The sequence below is a fragment of the Sceloporus undulatus genome, chromosome 2 (assembly GCF_019175285.1).
Source record: "Sceloporus undulatus isolate JIND9_A2432 ecotype Alabama chromosome 2, SceUnd_v1.1, whole genome shotgun sequence".
In the NCBI taxonomy this organism is placed as follows: Eukaryota; Metazoa; Chordata; class Lepidosauria; order Squamata; family Phrynosomatidae; genus Sceloporus; species Sceloporus undulatus.
The window spans coordinates 5731468-5754559 of record NC_056523.1 but is presented as its reverse complement, the minus strand read 5'-3'; the positions used below and the strand labels follow the sequence as shown (position 1 = coordinate 5754559).

Here is a 23092-nt window from a genome sequence, read left to right as displayed (position 1 = left end):
TCTCTTCCAACTCTATGATTCTATGAGGAGGAAACTTCTGTATAAAGGGGCAATTGTACAGTGGGTCCTCATTATCCACGGATTTTTTACTACACGGATTCAAGCATCCATGGCTTGAAAATATTCCAAAAAAGTTTAAATTTCACGTAACATAACTTTGCACATACAGTACCTAGTAGGAACACCATTTTGCTATGCTATTTTATTTAATGGGACCTGAGCATAGAAGGATTTCCTGGAACCAAACCCCAGCAGATAACAAGGGTCCACTGTACTGTAATTGACTCTTAGACAAGCTCACCAGACTTCTATATGACCTTTTACGTAACATAACTTTGCACATACAGTACCTAGTAAGAAGCAAAGACACTAGCCACATTACTGCACTACACTCATAGTGCTGCCATTTCACTGTTACTGCTCTAGGTGCCTCCTGTTGCATTCTGGGGCTTGTAATTCAGTGAGGCCTAAGAGCAATCCTGATGAGAATTCTAAATGCTTCTTCTTGAACTGCAAATCCCACAAGAGGAAGCCAGAGCAGTTAAAGTGGAATAGCAGCGCTATAAGTGTGTAGTGTGGTAATCTAATAAGAAACCCAGTTATTGAATTGCAAAAATGTGTGATACCAGCAAGTGTCCCAGTGCAGGCTGATGCCCAATGCATTGGTCTTGTGCATTAGACATCAGTGCACTTCATGCACTTTGCCAGCTCTACTGTGTAGTAACACAACAGCACTCTACTGGAGGCAGATGTTGCGCAATTCTAATTCCTGCAAATTTAAGTGCACTTATGAAGACACAACAACCCAACAGGATTCCAGATGCTATTTTTAATTGTGCTGCCTCCCAAGTTTATTGTACTGTTCTATATTTTGTTTTTATTTTGCTTAATATTTGACCTTCATATACATCATCATGGAAATCTTTTTGGGATAAAGTTTTTGGGTTAAAGGTAAAGGTATTCCCCGTTGATAAGGTTGTCAAGTTGTGTCTGACCATAGGGGGTGGTGCTCATTTCCGTTTACTAAGCCAAAGAGCCAGCGTTGTCTGTAGATGACTCCAGTGGTTATGTGGCCAGCATGATTGCACAGACGCTGTTTACCTTCCCACCAAAGTGGTACCTATTTATCTACAGTATTTGCACTTTTACATACTTTCAAACTGCTAGTTGGCAGAAGATGGGATTAGTGATGGGAGCTCATCTGGGCCTTGAACTGCCAACCTGCCAATTTTGCAATCAACAGAATCAGCATCTTAACCACTTGAGCCATCACATACATTTGGTACATACATTTAAAACAGGGTACAGCAATCGCAATTGGTCCAAGTGGCTGCTTTTCTGCCCTGGGAGCCTCCAGGGGAAACCAATCAACCAAAAAATCCAGAAATGGCTGTCTCAGAGGGTAGAATTAGGTCTAATGGTTTTTAGTTACAGAAGAGTAGATTGTGATAGAACATTAGAACTTCTTAATAGTAAGAGCAGTTTGGCATTGGACCCTAGAGCGGTGGTGGGGTCTCCTTTTCAAGATGTCTTCAAGGAGGGGATGTGCTAGCTCAGTGGTTCCCAAACTTTGGTCCTCCAGATGTTTGGGACTTATTTAGCGTATGTATCTCACACTCCAGCCAAAAAGGCTCTCAGAGTGGTTTACAGATTACTTACTTGACAGTTCCCTGCCCTCAAACCCAGATTACTAGAGACAAATCTTATCTTTATTGAATGGCATCTTGTACATTATAGTTGGCCCTCCATATCCACGGATTCTTTATCCATGGCTTGAAAATACTTTTAAAAATATAAATTCCAAACCCCTCGATTTTGCGTTTTATATAAAGAACACTATTTCACTATGCCATTTTGAGCATCCACAGATTTTGGTATCCATGGGGGTCCTGAATCCTACCCAATGGATATCAAGGGCTCACTGTAGAAAGAAACACCCCCCCACACACACACACACACAATGTATGTAGCCTTCCAGGATACTCCCCTGGAGCAGAGCCCCTGACCACAGTTGCCAGCAGGGGCCAGAAACACAACTCCTGTCCAACTCCAATGCCATTCTAGCCTACTCTCAAGTGACCAATTATCTCCAGAGAAGAAGACTGGACTATTCAAGTTTATGAGCTGGCAGAGGTAGACAAATTAGTGACACTGATAAAAGAAAAATCATTGGATAATTTCTTTAAAAAGACTGGGAATTATTCTTACTTTATCTGAAGAAGAAAGAAGGGAAGATTATTATTGCAGAACTGGAGGCTTGAAGCAACTTTTGTTTGTTTAGATAGAGAGAGAGAGAGAGAGAGAGAGAGCATTAAAATCCTTAAGTTTGGGAAGTGGGAAGTCAGTCATAGTTTGTGTTAGTTATGTCTAATTTGTTTATGTTTATTGGGTATCGACCTTTTGTGAATTACAGACTGTTCTGTATGGAACGAGAGCATCTGACCCCATGAGTGTTGATTTCATGATTGTTGATTTTATGCTTTTAATTCTGGTTTTTAACTTGTGTGGTAATTATATTGTAATGCTGTAATTGTATTTTTGAACTCTGCTGTGAACCCACCTCGATCCAATCGGGAGAGGCAGGAAGATACAAATAAATTTATTATTATTATTACTAATTTGGGTTTAGGTTTGTAGATTAGTATGGGGTTATATTTTTAAATGTTATGTGTATTGCTGAATTTTTTTCCTTCTTTTGCATGATATGTCTAATTCTATTTTCTATTTTAAAATCAATTAAATTAAAAAAAAAAAAGGAAGAAAAGGCCTTGTTTTAAAAGGAGCTTCACAGTCAGAGACTTTGTTAACTAAGGTTAGTGGCATCACCAGGATTGGTGTCACCCAATGCAGTAAACCCATGGTGTCCCACACACACACCCATTAGCCTTCTCCCATATACACTACACAGAATCCTTAGTATAGACATAGTCCAACATTCAAACCACTACACCATGCTGGCTCATTTCAGTAGGGCCACTCAAAACATAATTTGAAATTTACCTTCACATTGTTAAATGGTAAATTTTAATAACTACAAAAATGTCACACATGTGTATCTGAATCCTATAATTCACTGGTCTGTCCTACTAAACATACTTTCCTCCTGTGCATTTCAGTATCACCTTTACACAGTCCACTGAGCACAAGGCACATAATGAAACAACATTTTAACCATGTGATATACCTCCTCTGCCACATAAGTAAATTATACTTCCGTAATTATAAAAAAGTTATATAGTTACACCACAAAAGCTATAAAATTGTCCCTTGCTAAACTACGTTCATAATATATTTTATTGGAGGAAGGTCCAGCTGGCAAGAAATAGGTTATAACTGAGAGCTTCCTGGTGTAATGGTTTGGATGCTGGACTAGAAGACTAGGGTTCAGATCCCCCCCTTGGCCATAGAAAACCACTAGGTGACCTTGGACAAGTCACACTCTCACACCCTCAGCTTTAGAGGAAGGCAATGACAAACCTTTTCTGAATAAATTTTGCCCAGAAACTCCCATGATAGTATCACTTTTAAGGTTTCCATAAACTGGACTTGAATTTAAGCACCTAAAAGCAACCAATCATTTATGAATTTAGGCGCATAAAAACCAACATCTCACAACATCTGTCAAATACCAGCAAGGAGTGAGGGAGTCAAAGATGTAATCCAGATCTCCCCCCCACACACACACTTTTGGGGGGGAGGTATTTTAATGCTACACCATTGTTTATGCTTCTTAGATCTGATGGGAGCCCACATTCAGCCAGTGGCATCACTAGGCAGGTGCGGGAGGTACAACCTGCACCAAGTGGCATCTGAAAGGAGGGATCACAACTGGTCAAGTCCCCATCCGCTTTTGGGGTGTGTGGTGCTGCTGCCAGCATCCATCCCTTCTTCTCTGCTGCTGTGGCTCTCTTGGTTGAGGGAAACAAGGCAGCAGAAAAGGGCAGGCAACTGCATGTATGCATGCATGCTTGGCTGCCCTTCCCACCTTCCCCAGTGTTGTGACTGGTCTCAGTGGGCAGCAAGGGGGGAGGGCAGGTTGCCACTGACCCCCCCCCCCCAGCCCCAGGCACCCACACTGGGTGACACCAACACTATGAACGCCACTGCAGTCAGCTATATTGGGATAGGTTAGAGCTGCTCACTCCCAATCTAATCTGTGTCGGCCTGTATGCTGACGTTGATATTTAACACATGAAAGCCACATAGAAGAATCAAATAGCCATGTTAGTCTGGAAAATCAGTATGCAAAATGATTCTGCACACCTTTGAGACCAATTGAAAGATAGATGTTGGTAGCATGAGCTTTCCTAGACTTGAGCCTACTTCCTCAGGTGCATTTGGTAGTGGAAAGCCCAGGGACAGACCTGTGTGTGAGAACATCTACAATGCAAAACGTTGTGGGTGTGGAGATGAGGTGACAAGTTCAGTTTTAATAAGGCAGAAGAAGGATGTTGCCTCAAGCCAAGGTTAATAGTTAACCATATGAATGAGTATTGGGATGTAGTGTGTGAGCCAAAAAGACGATGTGATGAACTGAGCAAGAAAGCCCCCATGAGGCTGTTGGGTCAGCTAGTGTTAAAATGTGTGTGGTGTGCCAGGAAACCATTGTCTCTGTTCAAATGCAGTTTGTTGAAATACTCCAGTTGTGCCATTTCTTATTCCAATCCTCCTTTATAGCCTTTTTGTTCAAGGATCGCTGTTCTGAGGTCTGAGATAGAATGCCCAGGAAGACTGAAGTGTTTTGTAACAAGTTTTTGTATGCTCACATTACTAATGTCTGATCTATAGTATGGCATAAATCACACTGCAGAATGAGGAAGTGAAAGTCTCTCTAATATTGTGGGTTTGGTCCTGTAGTGATACTTCCTGAATAGATGTGAGTGATAAATGGTGCATCATTTGTCAAAACTGGAATAATGTGAAATAGAAAAAGCATCTTTGGTAATACATTCCTTTTAACACCGAGATTCTACCCCAAAGTGACAACCTCAGTGTAGAATATTTTTGCATAACTTGCTTAATTTCATTCCATATTTTCAAATAATTATTTTTTTCAGTTTTGAATTTTCATTTGTAAGAGTCACTCCTAGATATTTTACCTTTTTGTCAATTAAAAAAAAACCCTGATTTATCAGAAAGTTTCTTCTCCATCTGTGTAATATTTTTTGCTATCATTACAGTTTTTTTCTTAATATTTATTTATTTTTATCCCGCCCTTCAGCTAACAAATATATAAAACACATTAAAACAATTAAAATTGTACAATTAAAACTGTAAAAAAATTAAAAGCCAAGCCTGCAAGATTTTTTAAATTTTATTAGTGTTAAAAAATTTCACATACATAAACAACTACATTTCATTATCAATATTTCCTCTACAAACATACAATATTGAAAAAAGCAGAATCCTAAAATATATCTATTCTTTATCATTAAATCCTTCTTCTTGTTTGTTCTACTTCCTTCTCCGCTGGCCTTCTTCTGTACCCTTATTTACTGAACTCTTATATCACTCTAAATCCTTTTACCTTTGATTTCAATTTCTCTATTTATCTTTACACCAGTTATAAGTTTGTTAGAAATTTTCTCGCAGTTCCTACTTCACTGCCCATGACAAAATATAGTTTACTACATAAGTATCTTTGCAATTACTATTGAAATGTTCAAGCCTGCAAGATTTAATATTCAACACTCTCCAGCAGATCTTCTAAAGGAATTACTATATCATCTCCAAATGCCTTACATTTATAACAATGCACTTTTAGCTCCATACTCTTAATTGTAATATCTTCCCTTACATCCCTACTTAACATCTCCAAAACTAATGAAAATAATAAAAGGCATCCTTATCTTTTGTATCTGAATCTTACACGATTCTATCATCTCTTTGTTTATCACAATTTAAGCATTCTGAATATAAAATATTGATGTTGTGAGATGATATAGTAATTCCTTTAGAAGATCTGCTGGAGCGTGTTGAATATTGTTAGCTGCTCTTGAGTGGATTCTGAGTCATAGTGACCCTGTGGATGAGATGTCTCCAAGAATCCCTATTTTCCACTGCTGTGCTCATGCCCATAACCCCTCAATTGTGTCCATCCATCTGGTCAATAGGCTTCCCTACCTCCTGCTAACCTCTACCTTTCCTAGCATTATTGTTTTTTATAGTGATCCACGCCTTCTTATTATGCAACCAAAGTATGATAGCCTCAAATATTATGAAGCAGTATCAAATATCAGTGTAATCTATTTAAGGAAATTACCTCAAAATTCATTTTTTTCTTACAACAGAAATAAAAATGGGGTCTACACCCAGAAGGTGCAGCCTGTCTCTCTCTTTGGGAACTACACCTAGGAGGTACAGCCTGGATAAAAACAATATATGAACCAAAATTTCCTACACTGTTGTTGTTCAAGGAGGAGGCATCATGTACTTGAGGCTGCTCTGTAGCCATCTTGATGTCTTTCTGCAGAGACAGAATCAGGGAGTTAGAGCTGACTCTCAGAGGTCAATACAATCACATTCTCTGATGAAGAGGACCACACACTTTCCTCCCAAGATGTTTCTCCCATTTCTTCCCAGCAGCCAACAGGGATGGAGGTTTCCAGGCTCTCCAAGAAAGACATTAGGAGAGATTAGGAAGCTTCCACAGACAATAGCCTATGGCTCACACTTACAATAAGGGTTGATAGGAGGTGAAGAAATTAGAACAGCCCAGTCCGTGCCTCATAGTTGTTGGCTAAGATGAACCTTCCCCTCAAGAAGGGGTTCCTCAACAAGAAAATGAGCCTCCATACAACCACAGATTGCCTCCTCCCCACAAGTAAATGCATTCGTAATTTACTCACTGATATACACAGAGATCCCAACAATCCCAGCAACCAGGAGGACAGCACTCACAACACATGAAATGATAAGCCCCAGGTTAGAAGCTGAAGGTGAAATAGAAAACATCAAAATAATTAAAAGTACATTTCCAAACTACAGTGTTTCGTCAAGTCGTTTGTGACTTACGGTGACCCTAAGGCGAAACTATCATAGACTTGTTTCAAAGAAGGTTTGTCTTTGCTTTCCTCTGAGACTGAGAGCGTGTGACTTGCCCAAGTTCACCAAGGTTTTATCTGAACTAAAGAAATAATGCAATCGGACACCACTTTAACTAGGATTTGTAGTTTTGCGAGATATTTAACCATGATAGTTAAAGTGGTGTAAAACAACATTATTTCTGCAGTGTAGATACAGACCAAGTAGGTTTTCCATGGCTGAATGGTGATTTGAATCCTGGCCTCCAGAATTGTAGTCTCATGTTTCAAACAACTACACCATGCTGGCTTTAAGATGGTATACAATAAATAAAAACATTTAACACTTTAAATGCATGACTTAAAATATTTAAAATAAAAAATAACTTCAAAAATAATTCTAAACACAGAGGCTATTTAAAAACAGTTAAACAGTTCTGTCCTGGACCCAGTGCAATTCAAGACTTTATCAGTGACTTGGATAAAGGAAAAGAGAGCATGTTTTTCAATTTTGCAGATGATGCCAAATTAGGAGGGGTAGCTAATACCCCAGAGGACAAAGTGACCCTGACAGATTGCTGCATCAATACAAGTATTGTGTCTAGATCGAGGGAAGTAATAGTGCCACTCTATTCTGCTTTGGTCAGGCTTCACCTGGAATATTGTGTCCTGTTCTGGGCACCACAATTCAAAAAGGATGTTGAGAAGCTGGAGGTTGTCCAGAGGAGGGCGGCCAAAATGGTGAAAGGTCTGGAAACCATTGCTTATGAGGGACAACTTAGGGAGCTGGGGATGTTTAGCCTGGAGAAGAGAAGGTTAAGAGGTGATATGATAGCCTTGTTTAAATATTTAAAGGGATGTCATATTGAGGAGGAAGCAGGCTTGTTTTCTACTGCTCCAGAGACTAATAATAAATAAAAATAATAAATTTTATTTATAACTCCCGCTTCTCCCTTCGGATTGACTAGGACCCGGAGCAATGGATGCAAGCTAAGGAAAAGAGATTCCACCTCAACATTAGGAAATTCCCGACAGTAAGGGCTGTTCAACAGTGGAACACACTCCCTCGGAATGTAGTGGAGTCTCCTTCCTTAGAGGTCTTTAAACAGAGGCTGGATGACCATCTATTCGGGATGCTTTGATTGAGATTTCCTGCATGGCAGAAGGGGGTTGGACTGGATGGCCCTTGTGGTCTCTTCCAACTCTATGATTCTATGAAAAGGGTAGATCAAGCTTCTGAATACCATTAGAGAAAGAGGAACCAAATGAGTCTCTTTGTGTGTGTAAGACAGATGGGGGAGGGAAATTAGATTATGTGACTAAGACTTAGTTTGACAGAACTGTATAAAAGAAAAGGAAAATAACACTCTTCCCTGGGTGGAAATTCACCTCCCAGAATACTTACCACTTCATCAAAGGAGATACTCTTTACCCTTCACCAAATCCTTACCAGGTTCCTTCCAGGCCAGTTCCAACGGCTCCAAGAGGCCATCATGTTCCACACGGCAACGGTAGTGGTCCCTTTCCTTGGGGTCTATCTTGATGCCAAGCCAGGTGCGGTAAGTCCCATCTGAGTTGGGAGCGAGGACTCCATGGAAAGTATCTTGCACCCAGACCTCATCATCCTTTGTCCAGGTGATGTCAATCTCCTGGGGGTAGAACCCATAGGCCTGACAGATCAAGGTTTCCATGCTATCGTACTCAGGCTTCCTCATCACCTTCACAGTTGGGGTCTCTAGAAACCAAAATGCCAGCATCAGGTTTAAAACACAGAGCCTCTAGTGCAGTGGGCAGGATGGATGGTGTACTTTCACTTGAAAAGATTACTGTCATAGAATCATATCGTTGGAAGGAGCCCCAGAGGCCATCAAGCCCTATGCCCCATGCAAAAAATATACCTAGGCTCATTGGACCCCAATCTTTTTCCAGATACAGCCCCCATCTTTCTTGGGCAATGACCCTAGATAACCTAGACCCCATACATATTTCTTGATATTAGGTTTACTGTTCTACTGCAAATTCAAAACTAATCTTGGTCACTGCTCCCCTTCCACTCAGTTACCCTGGGAGCAGCAACCAAGCAAGCTGGCTGAACAACAACTGAGAAGCCTCTCACCCATGCCACCCTTCCAGCAAAGGTCAGTGCAGGCAAGAGGCCTTTTGGCCACTGCTCAGCCTGCCACTCCCAAGGCAACCAGGTGCAAAGGGAGAAACTTCCCTTTTCAACTATAGGAGCTGCTCTAAGGTGAAAGACTCTTTCTAAGAACTGACCCCAGATGCTCCTTCCCCTCCTTCCCTAGAGATATGTCTTTTCCACACAGATTCAGGTGTTTCCACACACCACACACCCACACAACTTCTTCTGTTACCTCTTCTCTCAGCCACTTTGATGAAAGAAAATGCTGCTACAGCATCCACAGGAGGGAGCTACCTAGCCTCTTTTTGAAGACATTCAGAGAAAGAGACCTCGCTACCACCATAGGTAATTGGTTTCACTGCCAAACTTCTCTTACCATCAAAAAAGGGTCTCATGTTCAACCAAAATCTACCTTCCTGTGTCTTAAAACCATTAGACTTGGTCCTACCCTCTGCGCCAGCAAAGAACAAATTTGCCCCTTCCTTTCTGTGGCAGTTTTTGAGGTATTTAAAGAAAGCAGTCATATTACCCTTCAGCCTTCTCTGCCCAGCTCCTCAACGTTTTCTCATATGTTTTGTTGTCCATACCTTGTATCATCCTTGTTGCCCTTTTTTGTACCAATTTGTTTAGACCTTTAAAACAAAATGCCCAGAAATGAATGCAGTACTCCAGATGAGGCTTGATCAGCCCAGAATATAGAGGGACCATTACTTCCTTTAATTTGGAAGCTCTGGTTCCATTAATGTAGGTTAAAATATTATTTGCTGCAGCATCATAGTGCTGTGTCATATTGAATTTGGACTACAACCCAAAGTGTAGTAGACACAGAGTTTGCAGGGTCAAAGATCCAGGATTTTTTGACTAGCCAAGACCATGACTTCATCTGCCACCTTCCTTGGACTCCTCTGTTCCTGCCTAGTTTTGTTCAAATGCCCACAGTAGTTAGAGGAAAAATGGAGTTCCCCAACAACAGTGTATTATGATGAGCTATCCCTTTTGAAATCTAATAATGTATTTGGTGGTAAATTTGTTCTGAGTGGGTAAGATTAATTAAGCTTACAAAAGGCTTGTTCCTGGCAAAGATAGAAAGTGCTAGAAACCGTGAAACTTATAACACAGCCACAACATTTTTGGACTCATCTTGGGGCTGCAGCAGTCCTGAGGTAAGCTTGCACTGCTAAATTTACAATAAGCATTGTAGGTTATACTTCCCACACTCCCCTTCACCTTACCTTTCCTGAGCAGTCTCTCCTTCCCATAGTCCAAGTCCTTCTGCATCCACTCAGCACAGGTTTCCTCCAGGAAGGCTTTGAAGCGTCGGACAAGTTTGCCTCCCTTTTCCCACATCCTCTTGATCACCTGGGCTTGCATATCAGGAGCCATCCAGGCGAGGGTCTCCATGTCAAAACTGAGGAAGTCCCTCCCATCATAGCCGTACCGCCAGTGCCCGCCTTTGCTCCCATCATCCCTCACCTCACAGACTATCATCATCTGTACGGTATGAAACCCTGGAAGAGACATACACATAGTCCAAGGGATGGAAGAACAGGGACAAACTGCCTCCCCTCATCCCTGCCATGGGTGAAGCCCCTTTCCCCAAATGAGGAGGGCCAGGTGGCAAGAAGGAGAAGGATTCTGCTGTGGCCACCATTCAATCAAAGTACGGCAGGTTGCTTCTCAATACACCTGCTGAAATTCTCCCTTCTACTCAACTATGTTAAGGCAGAGACCCATCCCATTTAATTCAAACCCCTGCCACAGAGGAATACACAACTAAAGTGCTCTTGAAAAATACTCAACCAAGCTCTGTTAAAGACATCCAAAAATGGAAAGCTCACCATCCTCCAAAACAATATTGTATATACGTTGACCTAATGTATACATTGAGAGCATGTATTTTTAGTCTAAAATTATGGATTTTGCTATGACCTGTGGATAAGTCAAGGGTAAAACTTAGGGTCATGTAATATTTTCCCCTCCTTTTAAAAACGCATAGAGGAAACATACTTAAGAAGCGCTAAAGAGAAGGAGAGGATCTGTTTATTTAATGGGTTACAATGGCAGTGGGGGAGGGGAGTAAATGGGACTGCTGATCTTAAAATGCCTACATCTGTGCAAATGCGGATAGGGATAGGGATATAAATGAGGAAAAGAAATGAAAATGCAGCCTGAAAAAAAGGGGCCAGGGGAAAACATCCTGCCTCTTAAGGACCTATTGCAAAGGCAGTGACAAGAGGTAGATGTGAGAAATCCCTCTTGGCATGGAAGCAGCACACCCTCCCGATTACCCCTTCCCTATACATTAAGCCCCTATTAAAATAGCCACCAATGCTCCACCTAACCCACCCAAAATGGCAGGTGAGCCACATGATTTGGGCTCCTCCACATGGCTGCTAAGTGCCACGTGGGCTGAAAAAGATGAGGAAGGTGGGAGGGCTGCCTTTCTTTCTCCAGTATGGGCAAGTGAGAAGTAATGGGGTGGAAGTGCTGCTTGAATGCCAATATGTAAAAGTCAACCTTTTCAGGTTTGGTTGACTTTTTGTAAAAAAAAAAAATCCAACTTATATACAGTACAAGTATTGCGAGTTTATTGATAGTACTCCACTATCAAACAACTCTTACATTAAAGTTCTTACAGTTCTTCCTAAAGTTTAGATGGAATCATTTTTCTTTCCATTTGAATTCACTTGTTTGTGTTCTAATCTCTGGAGTGACAGAAAACAAGCTGGCTCCATTTTCTATATTTAAAGAATGCTATCATTTCACGTCCCAGTCAGCTGAACACATGAGCTTCTTCATAAGGTTTGGATTCCAGACTTTGGATTATCTTGGTCATCCACACATGCACATGTTTAAGCTCACTGAGAATCCTTAAATTGTGCTGTCCAGAACTGGACACAGTATTCCAGCTACAGCCTGACCAAAGCAGAACAGAGTGGCACTAATATTTCCCTCGATCTCGACAATACACTCCTTCCTCCCTTCTCACCATCCAGTTGATCCATTGCCTCCCCACCTCCAGCTCACCTTCACTCTGGTTGTAGCGGTTCCTCAGAGTCACCAGGTCCCCTCTGAAATTATACTCATCATGCTGCAAGATCTGGGTGTACCAGTTGTAATACTTGGGATCTTCTTCCACTGCCTTCTTCATCCAGGGGACCTGAGGCACAATCTTCTCCGTGCCGCTGTCATAGCGGGCAATGGGCTGGTCATCTGCATACCCCACAGCTATGAACTGGGGCAACTCCTGGTTGGGTTGCGAGACACCCATGTACGTAATACGGTAAAAGTGAGAGGAAACACCTGAGGAGGAAGAAGTGGAGAGGTAGAAGGAGATCTTCTTCAGCTGAGGAGAATCCTTCTGAGCAAAAGTGCTCCAAAAATCCACGTATTTTGACATGAGCTCACATTTAGTAAATTTAAAGAGCATATAATATCAGATCATCAACTAAGCTCTAAAGTCAGAATCATCCAGGGCATTGTATTCTTTAAACATCTCTCTCTCTATAAAACACTACTGGCCTTTAATATTAAATCATGAAACTAAATTAATAATAAAAGCATATATATATATATATGTGTGTGTGTGTGTGTGTGTGTGTATATATATATATATATATATATATATAAATATATAAAACACTTTTTAAACTTAACATGATAAAATCCCCCTCTATCACACCTCCTCCTCCTCCTCCTCCTCATTCTTCTTCTGACAGCAAGCCTTCGGAGTAAAATCACAGAGTAAAATCACTCCTCCACATTCCACGTTCCTTCTTGGTTAGCTCCAACAAATCCTAGCATTAGTAACACATCAAACCTTTTCATAGAATCATAGAGTTGGAAGAGACACCAAGGACCATCCAGTCCAACCCCCTGCCATGCAGGAACTCTCAATCAAAGCACCCCCCAGCAGATGGCCATCCAGCCTCTTTTTAAAGACCTCCAAGGAAGGAGACTCCACTACACACCAAGGGAGTGTATTCCACTGTTGAACAGCCCTTACTGTCAGGAAGCTCCTCCTAATGTTGAAGTGGAATCTCTTTTCCTATAATTGCATCCATTGTTCTGAGTCCTATTCTCTGGAGCAGCAGAAAACAAGCTTGCTCCCTCCTCAATATGACATCCCTTCAAATATTTAAACAGGGCTATCATGTTACTCCTTACCATCTCTTCTCCAGGCTAAACATCCCCAGCTCCCTATGTCATTCCTCATTAGACATGGTTTCCAGACCCTTCACCATTTTAGTCACCCTCCTTTGGACACACTCCAGTTTCTCAATGTCCTTTTTAAATTGTGGTGCCCAGCACTGGACACAATATTCCAGGTGGGGCCTGACCAGAGCAGAATATAGTGGCACTATTACTTTCCTTGAGCTAGACACTATACTTCTATTGATGCAGCATAAATCGCATTGGGCTTTTTAGCTGCTGCATTGCACTGTTAGGAACACATCATCCCTCGTACACCTCACCGGCTGAAGCCACATTAAACTACATTGCAAACCCCTATCATTTATATTAAACCCTAAATCACATTAAGACCTTTCTGGCAGGAATGCATTCCTGACAGCCCTGAACAACCCTGGCCAAGCCATTTCTGGTCCCCTGAGTCTGGCAGCAAAGGGGGCTCCTCCTCCTAAAAGTGGCTGAGGCTCCGTTGGAGGAAGGGTCCTTGGGGGTCCTGGGAGTGGGGCAGCCATCCTCCCATTCCTTCCCCAGCCCCACTCACCAAGGGAACTCCCCAGGAGCAGCAGCAGCAAGGAGGAGGAAGAAGCCAGAAGGAGGACCAAAGGAGCCATCCCTCCTCCTCCTCTTCCTCTGCCTGATGCTCAAAGGAAACCTCCTCTCCTTTCGCCTCTCCGCCGCACAATAAACGATCTCAGCCACAGCAGCCCAAGAAGAATCTGGAACCGAGGCCCAGCATTGGCCGAGAGGAAACCATTCCACCAATAGGGAAAAAAAGTTTCGCTTTCGTCACCTGTTGCTGGGGAGATGCCTAGCCTGCAGCGTGAGAGTCTTGAAAAATGAAAGAGAAAGCATTGGAGGCTCTCTGAAGTCCTTGGATTCCCTTAAAGTTGCAGGAGGCCAACGCAATTCTAGGCTGCATCAACAGAAGTATAGCGTCTAAGGGAAGTCATAGTGCCACTCTATTCTGCTCTGGTCAGGCCCCACCTGGAAATTGTGTCCAGTTCTGGGCACCACGATTTAAAAAGGACACTTAGAAACTGGAGCGTGTCCAAAGGAGGGCGACTAAAATGGTGAAGGGTCTGGAAACCATGCCCTATGAGGAAAGACTCAGGGAGCTGGGGATGTTTAGCCTGGAGAAAAGAAGGTTAAGAGGTGATATGATAGCCCTGTTTAAATATTTGAAGGGATGTCAGATTGAGGAGAGACAGATGGCCATCCGTTTAAAAACCTCCAAAGTAGGATATGTTAAGGAAAAAGCAACATGGGATATACAGTGAATGAAATAAAACTTGTATGTGAGAGTCAGGGTGACTCAGCAGAAGCAATTAGAAGCCACACAGGTGTAAAAGGTAATGTAATTAGCAAGTCCTAAAAGCCAAGGACAGAAATGCAAAGTGAATAATTGAACACACCTGAGAATTGATAAAGTGGACAAGGTGAAATGATGAAATCATTGATTGTGGGATGAACCAAGAGAACCAATGAGAGTGGATGTACACGCCCACTGGGTGGAAACTGACAAGAGTGGGTGGTATTTTCCAATGACTATAATAATGACTATGAATCCCAATGTATTTTGTGGGTAGTAGTTATGGAGGAGTATTGGATAGTTTTGGAGTTGTATATAGTAGAATAAAGTAGATCTTTTATATAAGACTACTGAGTTGTCTGGTGTCTTGAGTGAAGATACAAGAGCCAGCTGGATCCTGGAGAAGTGTGAAGACTTCTGTGGAAGCAAGAGTGAGAAGGCTTGGAGAGTTTGTCAGGGTCTTCAGCCTATTCTCTGTAACTCTGCTGCTTTAGAACAAAGCTTTAACCACTGGCCAAAACTGGTCAGCGCCGGTGCGTAACAAGGTGGTGAGTTCGAGCCAGAGGTGAAGAGCTACAACTCCCATCATCCCTGACAGGATACCCCATTCCTTTCCAAGCCAAGGGAGTGTGTTCCACTCACTGTTGCACAGCCCTTACTGTCAGGAGGAAGTTCCTCCTAATGTTGAGGTGGCATCTCTTTTCCTGGAGCTTGAATCCATTGCTCTGGGTCCTATTCTCTGCAGCAGCAGAAAGCAAACTTGCTCCCTCCTCAATATGACATCCCTTCAAATATTTAAAAAGGGCTATCATATCATCTCTTAACCTTTTCATCTCCAGGCTAAACAAACCTAGCTCCCAAAGTCTCTCCTTATAGGGCATGGTTTCCAGACCTTTCACCATTTTGGTGGCCCTCCTCTGGACATGCTCCTCCTTGTTGGTGGTGATGTTAACAGCCCTTGAGTCGACCTCAAGTCATGGAGACCCTGTGGATGAGACATCACCTGGACCCTTGTCCTCCACCTCTCTGCTCAGGTCCTGTAAATGCAGACCTGTGACCTCCCTAATTGACCGTCTGGCATGTGGTCTTCCTCTCTTTCTACTACCGTCTGTCTACCTTTCCTAGTATTATTGTCTTTTCCAATGATTCATGCCTTCTCTTGATGTGGCCAAAGTACAACAGCCTCAAGTTAGTCATCCTGGCTTCCAGAGCTTGGGCTTAATCTGTTCTAGGATCCTCTTGTTTGTCTTTTTGGCCATCCACAATATCCTCAGCACTCCAGCACCACATTTCAAATAAACATGTAAAGGGTCCTGGAGCACATTTGAGACTAACTGAAAGAAGTTGTAGCATGAGCTTTTGTAGACTTGAGCTTACTTCCTCAGGTGTATCTGAAGTAGGAAGTAGGTTCAAGTCTACAAATGCTCATGCTACAACTGCCATGGAGTTTATCACACTGGGGCTAATTTTGGCATTAAAGCGCATTTAAAGCATCTTGCAAATAAAGCAAAAATGGCAAGCAATTGCGCAAATGATTATCATACGCAAGTGATATCGGAAATGCATTGTTGCTGAAATCCTAAAAGTAAAAAGATGCATGTTAATTCTTCTTTGTGACTACTTTAATGGCAGGTTTTGTGCAACTTCATGTAAAATTGTTTCGTGTAATTATGCTATTTTTCTGGGATATTCATGGGATAAACTCCTGATCTCCTTCGTGTGATAAACTCATTTCTTTCAGTTAGTCTCAAAGGTGCTGCAAGATTCCTTAGCATACTGATTTTCCAGACTAACATGGCTATGGCTTTGATTACATCTCAAATGAGTTGATTTTCCTTTTATTGGCTTTCTTCACTGTCCAACCTTCATATCTGTACACAGTGATGGGGAATACGAGGGTTGGACAGTCCTCATGTTCAGAGTTATATAGTGGCCATGATTGCTAGGATCTCCATGAACATCAGTACATCAATACAGTAGTGGATTTGTTTGCAGGGGTGGGGGGTCCAGAGCTTAGAGGCATTGTTTTTTTTTTTAGTTATGCTGGCTGGTGGATTTTGGGAATAGAAGTTCAAAAATGACTTTCCCAAGCCCTGTATTTGATCTCTGCAACGGTGGGGAAACTCCTTAGATGGTCTGCATCTATGATGTTTGGACATTTTCTTGATCTCTCGTGATGGATTTTCATGGAGTTGACAGTGCTGTGGAGTCCTTTCTGCTTCTATGCAATGACAATAGAGTTGGCCCTCCACATTTGCGGTTTTGATTTTTGCGGATTTGATTATTTTCTGATTTTGATTAATATGTCCTCTCTAGGAATTTCTGGGTCCTCCAGCGCAACTCTGCTAGAAGTTGACCATAGAGTTGTACTGGAGAACCTAAATGTCCCTAGAGAAAACACTTCTCTAGCCATTTGTAGGTCGTCCAGCATGATCCTATAATCAACGTCTAGCAGATGTTGACCATAGAGTTGCTTTGGAGGACCTGAAAATTCCCAGAGAGGCATTCTCTTTGGAAAAAATAATAGTTTTTTTATTTGTGGTTTTTCCACATTCACAAGGGTCCTTCACCCTTAACCCCCACATATGTGGAGGGACCACTGTGCACACCATCCAGTAGATAAAAACTGAATTATGTGTGTAAAACAACTTCACAGTATGGTCAAGATGGCAAAAGTTATTAATGAAGAAGACACCACGCCAGAAGTTGGAGCAGTTTGATTTTGCCTGACTCTACTGTGAAGAGCAAAATTCTGCCCCCCCCCCTTTCCTTGCTTTTCTGTTATGAGTTAATTGTAAAACTGAGAACAAAGAGGAAAATGGAAGAGGAGAAAGTGGGATATTTTAAAAGCAGCTTTAAAAAAGTGGGATGACACTGGATTAATCACTACTCTCACTGCCAAATCAGCAGATGTGGACGATGTGAAGGGAGCCTCCCACTCAGCCATAGAAACCCATTCGGTGCCCTTGAGGCAAGTCACACGCTCTCAGCTTCAGGGGAGGGCAATGGGTTCCTTCCAACTACAGCATTCTATGTATTCCTACATGGCAGAAAGGGGTTGGACTAATGACCCTTGGGTCCCTTCGAACACTAGGATCCTATGTAGAGAGGCATGCAAAAATTTCCTTTAGCAAATTTCCTTTAGCTTTATTTTCTTTGGTTTAAATTGTTATCAATGGAAGATCACTCCAGACCTAGACTAGTGTTGGACTATGACTGGACACTAGGGTAGGGCAAGTCACATACTCTTAGCTTCAGAGGGCAGCAATGGCAAAAACCATAGTTTTTAATGGTTTTTTCGGACTATGAGGCCGTTTATTCCTGTGACTGGCATCTTCAGAGAATGCTGGCATGGAAGAGAGTGGGATAAATATACTGTTGGTTGAGAGGATGTGATTTGCATATTAACCTGTGTATTGTTCTGTTGTAGATAGGCAAGGCCTACAGGGTGTCCATTTACTTAATGATCCATTGTCTGCTGGAATCCCCCTCACCCTGGGAGGTTTTCATTTGTATTTGCGGGGCCTTGATTTTGGTGCTTTTCAGGACTTCTAGCCAAACTTCTTTTCTGTAAGCCATGGTTTCTTCTCTCCTGTTGAAATTCCCCAGGTGTTTGTGGGTTTCAATGACTTCCCTGTGGGTTTTGACCTGATAGCTGTTGGGTGAGAATGCACAGGGAAGCCATTAAAATCCATAAACACCTGGACAATTTTAACAGGAAAGAAGAAACCCTTAAAGTAAACTTGGGCCCAATACAGACAGCACAGAAGTGCTGCCCTCATGCCAAAACTAGGGCTGGGGAGTGCACAGCAACCGCACGCTCCCCAGCTATAGTTCATATGGATGGCGCCATTTTGAAGGTGCACCATCCATACACAGCGCAGGACAATGGCATCATGTAAGCGCTGCCTCCACACGGACATCACTGCCCCACTGGAGGGTGTTTGTAGCGCAAAAAGGAGCTCCAAAACAGAGTTCCTTTTAGGTGCGTGTTTCGTTCCCTCGGGATGGCCGCAGGAACAAAGCCAGGGAGAAAGGGGCCGGGCAGCCCCTTTCTCCCATGGCTGTGCCTGTCGGGGTGTCCGGGGGCATGAAGCCCCAAGGACACCCCTTTTCCAGGCCATGGGGAAGCAGCATTTTTCCGCTTTATGACCTGGAAAAGCACCAGATTGGGGCCGCAGGGGCTGCTAGTGAGGCTGCCCTGGCCCCAATCCGGTGCGGAAAGGAGCGGCAGAGACCCACCCCTTTCAGGCCACCTGTATCAGCCCAAAGTTTGGCTACCAGTCCTGAAAAACACCCAAATCAAGACCTCCTCTCAACCAACAGTATGTACTGTATTCCCCACTCTCTTCCATGGCGAAATGTCAAATAAACTCTTCTAGAACACAGTTTCATAGCCCGAAAAACCTAGAAGGTGCTGCAACAATTTGGAAACAACTGATCAGTGGTATCTAATTCCAATATTCAACAATATTCACCCTTCCAACCCTTCACATGTCTGTGGTACAAAGATGATAGATCCATATGCACGACTCATGCTAACATTTCTTTTCCCTGCTCTCTGAAATTGCAAGTGCCCCCCTCATGTCGGGTCTCCAAGTCCTAGCTCAAGATACCAAGCAGGCAAGGCCTGCAGATGTTACCAAGAATACATTTGCTTTTATACTATCAAGTTATATAACTGCAGAGTAAAGCCACTGTATGGCAGTGGTACAATTTTCACACACAACTATGTCGAACTTTTCTTTCACCATAATTGGCTCCCTCACTTCATTCCCTTCTTTCTCGCCACCTTTGTTGTGTTGTTGTTGCTGCACCAAGAGCCACTTCCAAAGGGTGGTTTCCTTCTGGTCCACTTCTTTCTTCTCATATTCTTCCCCATTCCTGGTCTTTCATCCTCTCCCCTTTCCTCCCCTTCCCTTCTCTTCCCTCCCCTCCCCTTCCCTTCCTCCATCCTTCCTCTTGTGTAGTTGCTGCTGCTTCATGAGAATGGAGTACGTGTATTGCTGTCTTTTTCCTGCATCCTCACCCACCTTCCTTCTTCGCGCCCCTCCACCTCCCTCATTCCTGCCCAAAACAGAAATTAACAAAGAGACTATGTTAAAGTATCAATGAAAATATAACTTTTAAATAAAAACATATTTTAAGACATTTTTCATATAAGACTCTCACACACACATACTCCAGGGGGAACAAGACAGTAACAGTGCACTGGGAGACATGAAATTAACAGCAAATAACATCAACCGATGCTTGTTGCAGCACAGGCCACTGGAGAAAATAAGAACAAAAGGACACAAGACATTAAGTGTAAAACAAAACCACTGAGTGTTACGTCACAGCTTGGTGGTAAAAATAAAAGGGGGCACATTGACAACAACATGCGCGCACACACACACACAATGGTTGCACCCATTCCCTCCCATCAAACAGGCTCTCTATGATGGCAACCTCCTTGCTTGTAGGCGAGCCTTCACATGGAGATGCGATCAACACTGGTCTCCAATGTTGATATGTGACGGTCAAAACGATCCACTACAGAGTCAAAATGCTCCACCTTCTGCACTAGAACCTCCACTGCATGGGGAAAGAATAAAGGAAAGATTTATCCTTCAATATGCTATGTACTAATCAGTTTCAATAATACTATGACTTTTTTCATTATGAATGCTGACATTTCTTATTTTGAATCTTAGAAATTCTGCCCACGCCCAACATAGCCTGCCATGGCCCACCCAAATGGGATACTCCTGGTCACTTCTGTTGGGCACTGGGGTATGTACCATCTTTGTGCACTGTGTATACTTTCACTTTGCAAGTACAACCTCTTAATCTATAATTTATATAGCAAGATTTGAAATTTATAAGTTAGTACTATGGAATTTTATATCTAATTTCCTCTAGACAGCTTAAAAGGGACATAAGTGCATATTGCACAACCCAAATACTTACAAACATTACACAGTGTCTGCAGCAATGCTCCTAATTCTCCTCTTGCAGCATCGGGTGTAGGTATTGGTTGTTCTGGGAGTGTTGGTTTGTTCTGGATGTTATCACACGTTGACCTATGTGCTGTCATCCCAAAAATAGTTAAAGTGCAGTCATTCCAGAAGATGGGTAAGGACAAATCCCCATTGCTTGCTTAGAAATATCTTTTCCAAGCGTGCTCCAAACTGTCACTTCCACAAGTGCCCGCCCCACATGCCGCAGGGAGGAAGGGGAAACCAGGGTGGGAAGCCTCTTTGCCCCAAAAGCTGTGTCAGAGGAAGGCAGACAAATTCCGTAAAACCACAAAGACACACACATACACACAAGAGTCATGTGAGTCCTATTTCTTCTGAGGCTGAGAGACAGTGACTTTCTCAAGATCACCTAGTGGGTTTCATGACCGAGCAGGGTTCCTGTCTGTCATCCATCCATCCATCTCTGTCTGTCTGTCTGTCTGTCATCCATCTCTCTCTCTCTCTCTGTGTCATCTATCTATCTATCCACCCATCCACCTCTATCTGTCTGTCTGTCTGTCTATCTATCTATCTATCTATCTATCTATCTATCTATCCATCCACCTACCATACCTATCTATCTCTGTCATCCATCCATCCACTTACCTATCTATGGTGCTTTACAGACCGCCCAAAAGGGCAGTCTGCCGCCGCCCTTGTTTGCTGCGCGAGGGAGCCGCAGCGGATAAACTGCGCAGTTCCCTCGCGCAGCAAAAAGAAGTCACAAAAAGAAGCCACAAAAAGCGGCTTCTTTTTCCGGCGCTGTTGTGACGCTGCAAGGCGTCAATGGCGCCCTTGCGGCATCACAAGGGCACCAAGACGTGCAGACACTAGGCGTCCGTCACGTCAAAATGGTGGCACCCATGTGTATAGGGCGCTGCCATTTTGACACCCTCGTCACGTGCGAGGGGCGTCTAAAAGCGCCACCCCTCGCACATGATGATGGCGCCTCTATGGGCCCATCTAGAAAGCGCCTATCTCTATGATCTATCTATCTATCTATCTATCTATCTATCTATCTATCTATCTATCTACTTATCTATCTACTTACCTATCTGTCATCTCTCTCTGTGTGTCATCTATCTATCCATATATTCATTCATCCATCTATCTATCCACTTGCTATCTCTGTCATCTCTCTCTCTCTCTCTGTCAGAGAGAGAGGGTCCATAAACTTGCCTGGTTCCAATGAGGGCTGAGCCTCCCAGATGCCCTCCTTTTTGAGGTCATGTCCTCCATTTCCCCCTCCAAAATGTCCTCCCTCTACCTTCTTCTCCTATCAGCAGCTCTGCCCTTCATTAGAGGCTCCATTAGAGGAGGAGAGAACGGGGCAATGAGGGAAGTCTGTGCGTATCCCTTTACGAAGTCTCTACCAGGGACAGCAAGGCAGCTTGCGAAATCAGGAAAGCAGACGCATCTGGAGCCTTGCATTATCACACAGCAGCCATTACATAAGAGCAGCCAATTCGCAAGGAAAAGGGACACGTAAATCCAGTAGTTTTGCGAATTGACTTATTTCCAGATTGACTTCACATTTACCCTGGATTCTCTTCAGATTGGCTGCAGCACCATGTGAAAAGCAGCTGTGAATTGGTCCCTGAACCCTGGATGACCTTGCATTGGCACCACTTTGAACTTCCAATTTTGCCCCGTCTGATAACGTCCCCTGTCTTGCCACTCCTGGGAAAGGTGGCACTGCATCGCCGTCTGTAACAGGTGCAGGGAAAAGGGTGCTTTACTGCTCCTGACAAACTAATCTCCACCCGGTAGAAGACAGCAGTATTCCTGAGGAGCAACATCAATGTTGGTAAACTTACCATTACTCTCCTCTGCTGCTGTTTCTGTTGCTGGTGGTCCTGCTTGTTCTGGGGGCGATCCATATGAGGGTTCCCCTGAACCGGCAAACAGGGTTGAAACAACATATGATTTGCATTATTTACTTATTTATTTAATTTATATCCCATCTTTCTCCACGGACGGACCTGCTGGAGGTCATGGCTCATGGTGTTCATGTTCAGATTTGTAGGGTGGGGGGGAGGCTTGAAACAATTACCTAAGCTGCCCGCCAGTTCCTCTGCAGCCTCTTCTGGTTTCGCCTTGACATACAATTCACATACATAGTCCCGTGGCACTGCAGAGGAAATATATTTGGTCACTACATGCCAACATGGGGTGGGGTGACAGGTGGGTGAGAGAGCCAAAGGCGGCGGGCACAGAGGCAAGGTCGGGGGACATTTGTCCCTCCCCACAGAATGAATTGAAAGAACTGCCAAATGAGAAAACCCTGTTTTTTCCCCTTTGCCCCGCTTATTCACCACAGAAATCAATCAAATAAGGATCAAATTCGATTCCCAGTGGGAACGAAGGAACCCGGTTTGCGATTCGCTTTAAATAATAATAATAATAATAATAATAATAATAATAATAATAA

General features: G+C 43.1%; 1 protein-coding gene and 1 long non-coding RNA gene across 3 annotated transcripts; both read right to left on the bottom strand.

The window, feature by feature from the left end:
• Positions 1–5291: 5291 nt before the first annotated feature.
• Positions 5292–14037, bottom strand: LOC121924284 (major histocompatibility complex class I-related gene protein-like). Of its 2 annotated transcripts, XM_042455611.1 has the most exons (6): positions 13892–14037; positions 12187–12462; positions 10392–10667; positions 8473–8757; positions 6849–6932; positions 5292–6466 (listed from the first exon to the last, which is right to left on the bottom strand). In XM_042455611.1, the coding sequence occupies exons 1-6, from the start codon at positions 13959–13961 to the stop codon at positions 6426–6428; spliced, it is 1032 nt and encodes a 343-aa protein (XP_042311545.1). In that variant the 5' UTR covers positions 13962–14037; the 3' UTR covers positions 5292–6425. The 2 variants fall into 2 exon arrangements, with proteins under 2 accessions (XP_042311545.1, XP_042311546.1); XM_042455612.1 differs by lacking the exon at positions 6849–6932.
• A 5567-nt stretch (positions 14038–19604) lies between these two features.
• LOC121924297 lies at positions 19605–22795 on the bottom strand. Its single transcript, XR_006102562.1, has 4 exons — positions 22715–22795; positions 22479–22553; positions 20612–20731; positions 19605–20236 (listed from the first exon to the last, which is right to left on the bottom strand). It is a non-coding gene; the product is annotated as an uncharacterized LOC121924297 (long non-coding RNA).
• Positions 22796–23092: the final 297 nt, after the last annotated feature.

What these genes read in the sequence shown, in the direction of transcription:
- LOC121924284 (XM_042455611.1), bottom strand. Translation starts at nt 13,961, where the DNA reads ATGGCTCCTTTGGTCCTCCTTCTGGCTTCTTCCTCCTCCTTGCTGCTG. An exon ending in ACTGGCCTGGAAGGAACCTG is followed by an intron (nt 6,933 to 8,472) that starts GTAAGGATTTGG and finishes TTTCACCTTCAG; the next exon opens with CTTCTAACCTGGGGCTTATC. An exon ending in TGGGATCTCTGTGTATATCA is followed by an intron (nt 6,467 to 6,848) that starts GTGAGTAAATTA and finishes CTGTCTCTGCAG; the next exon opens with AAAGACATCAAGATGGCTAC.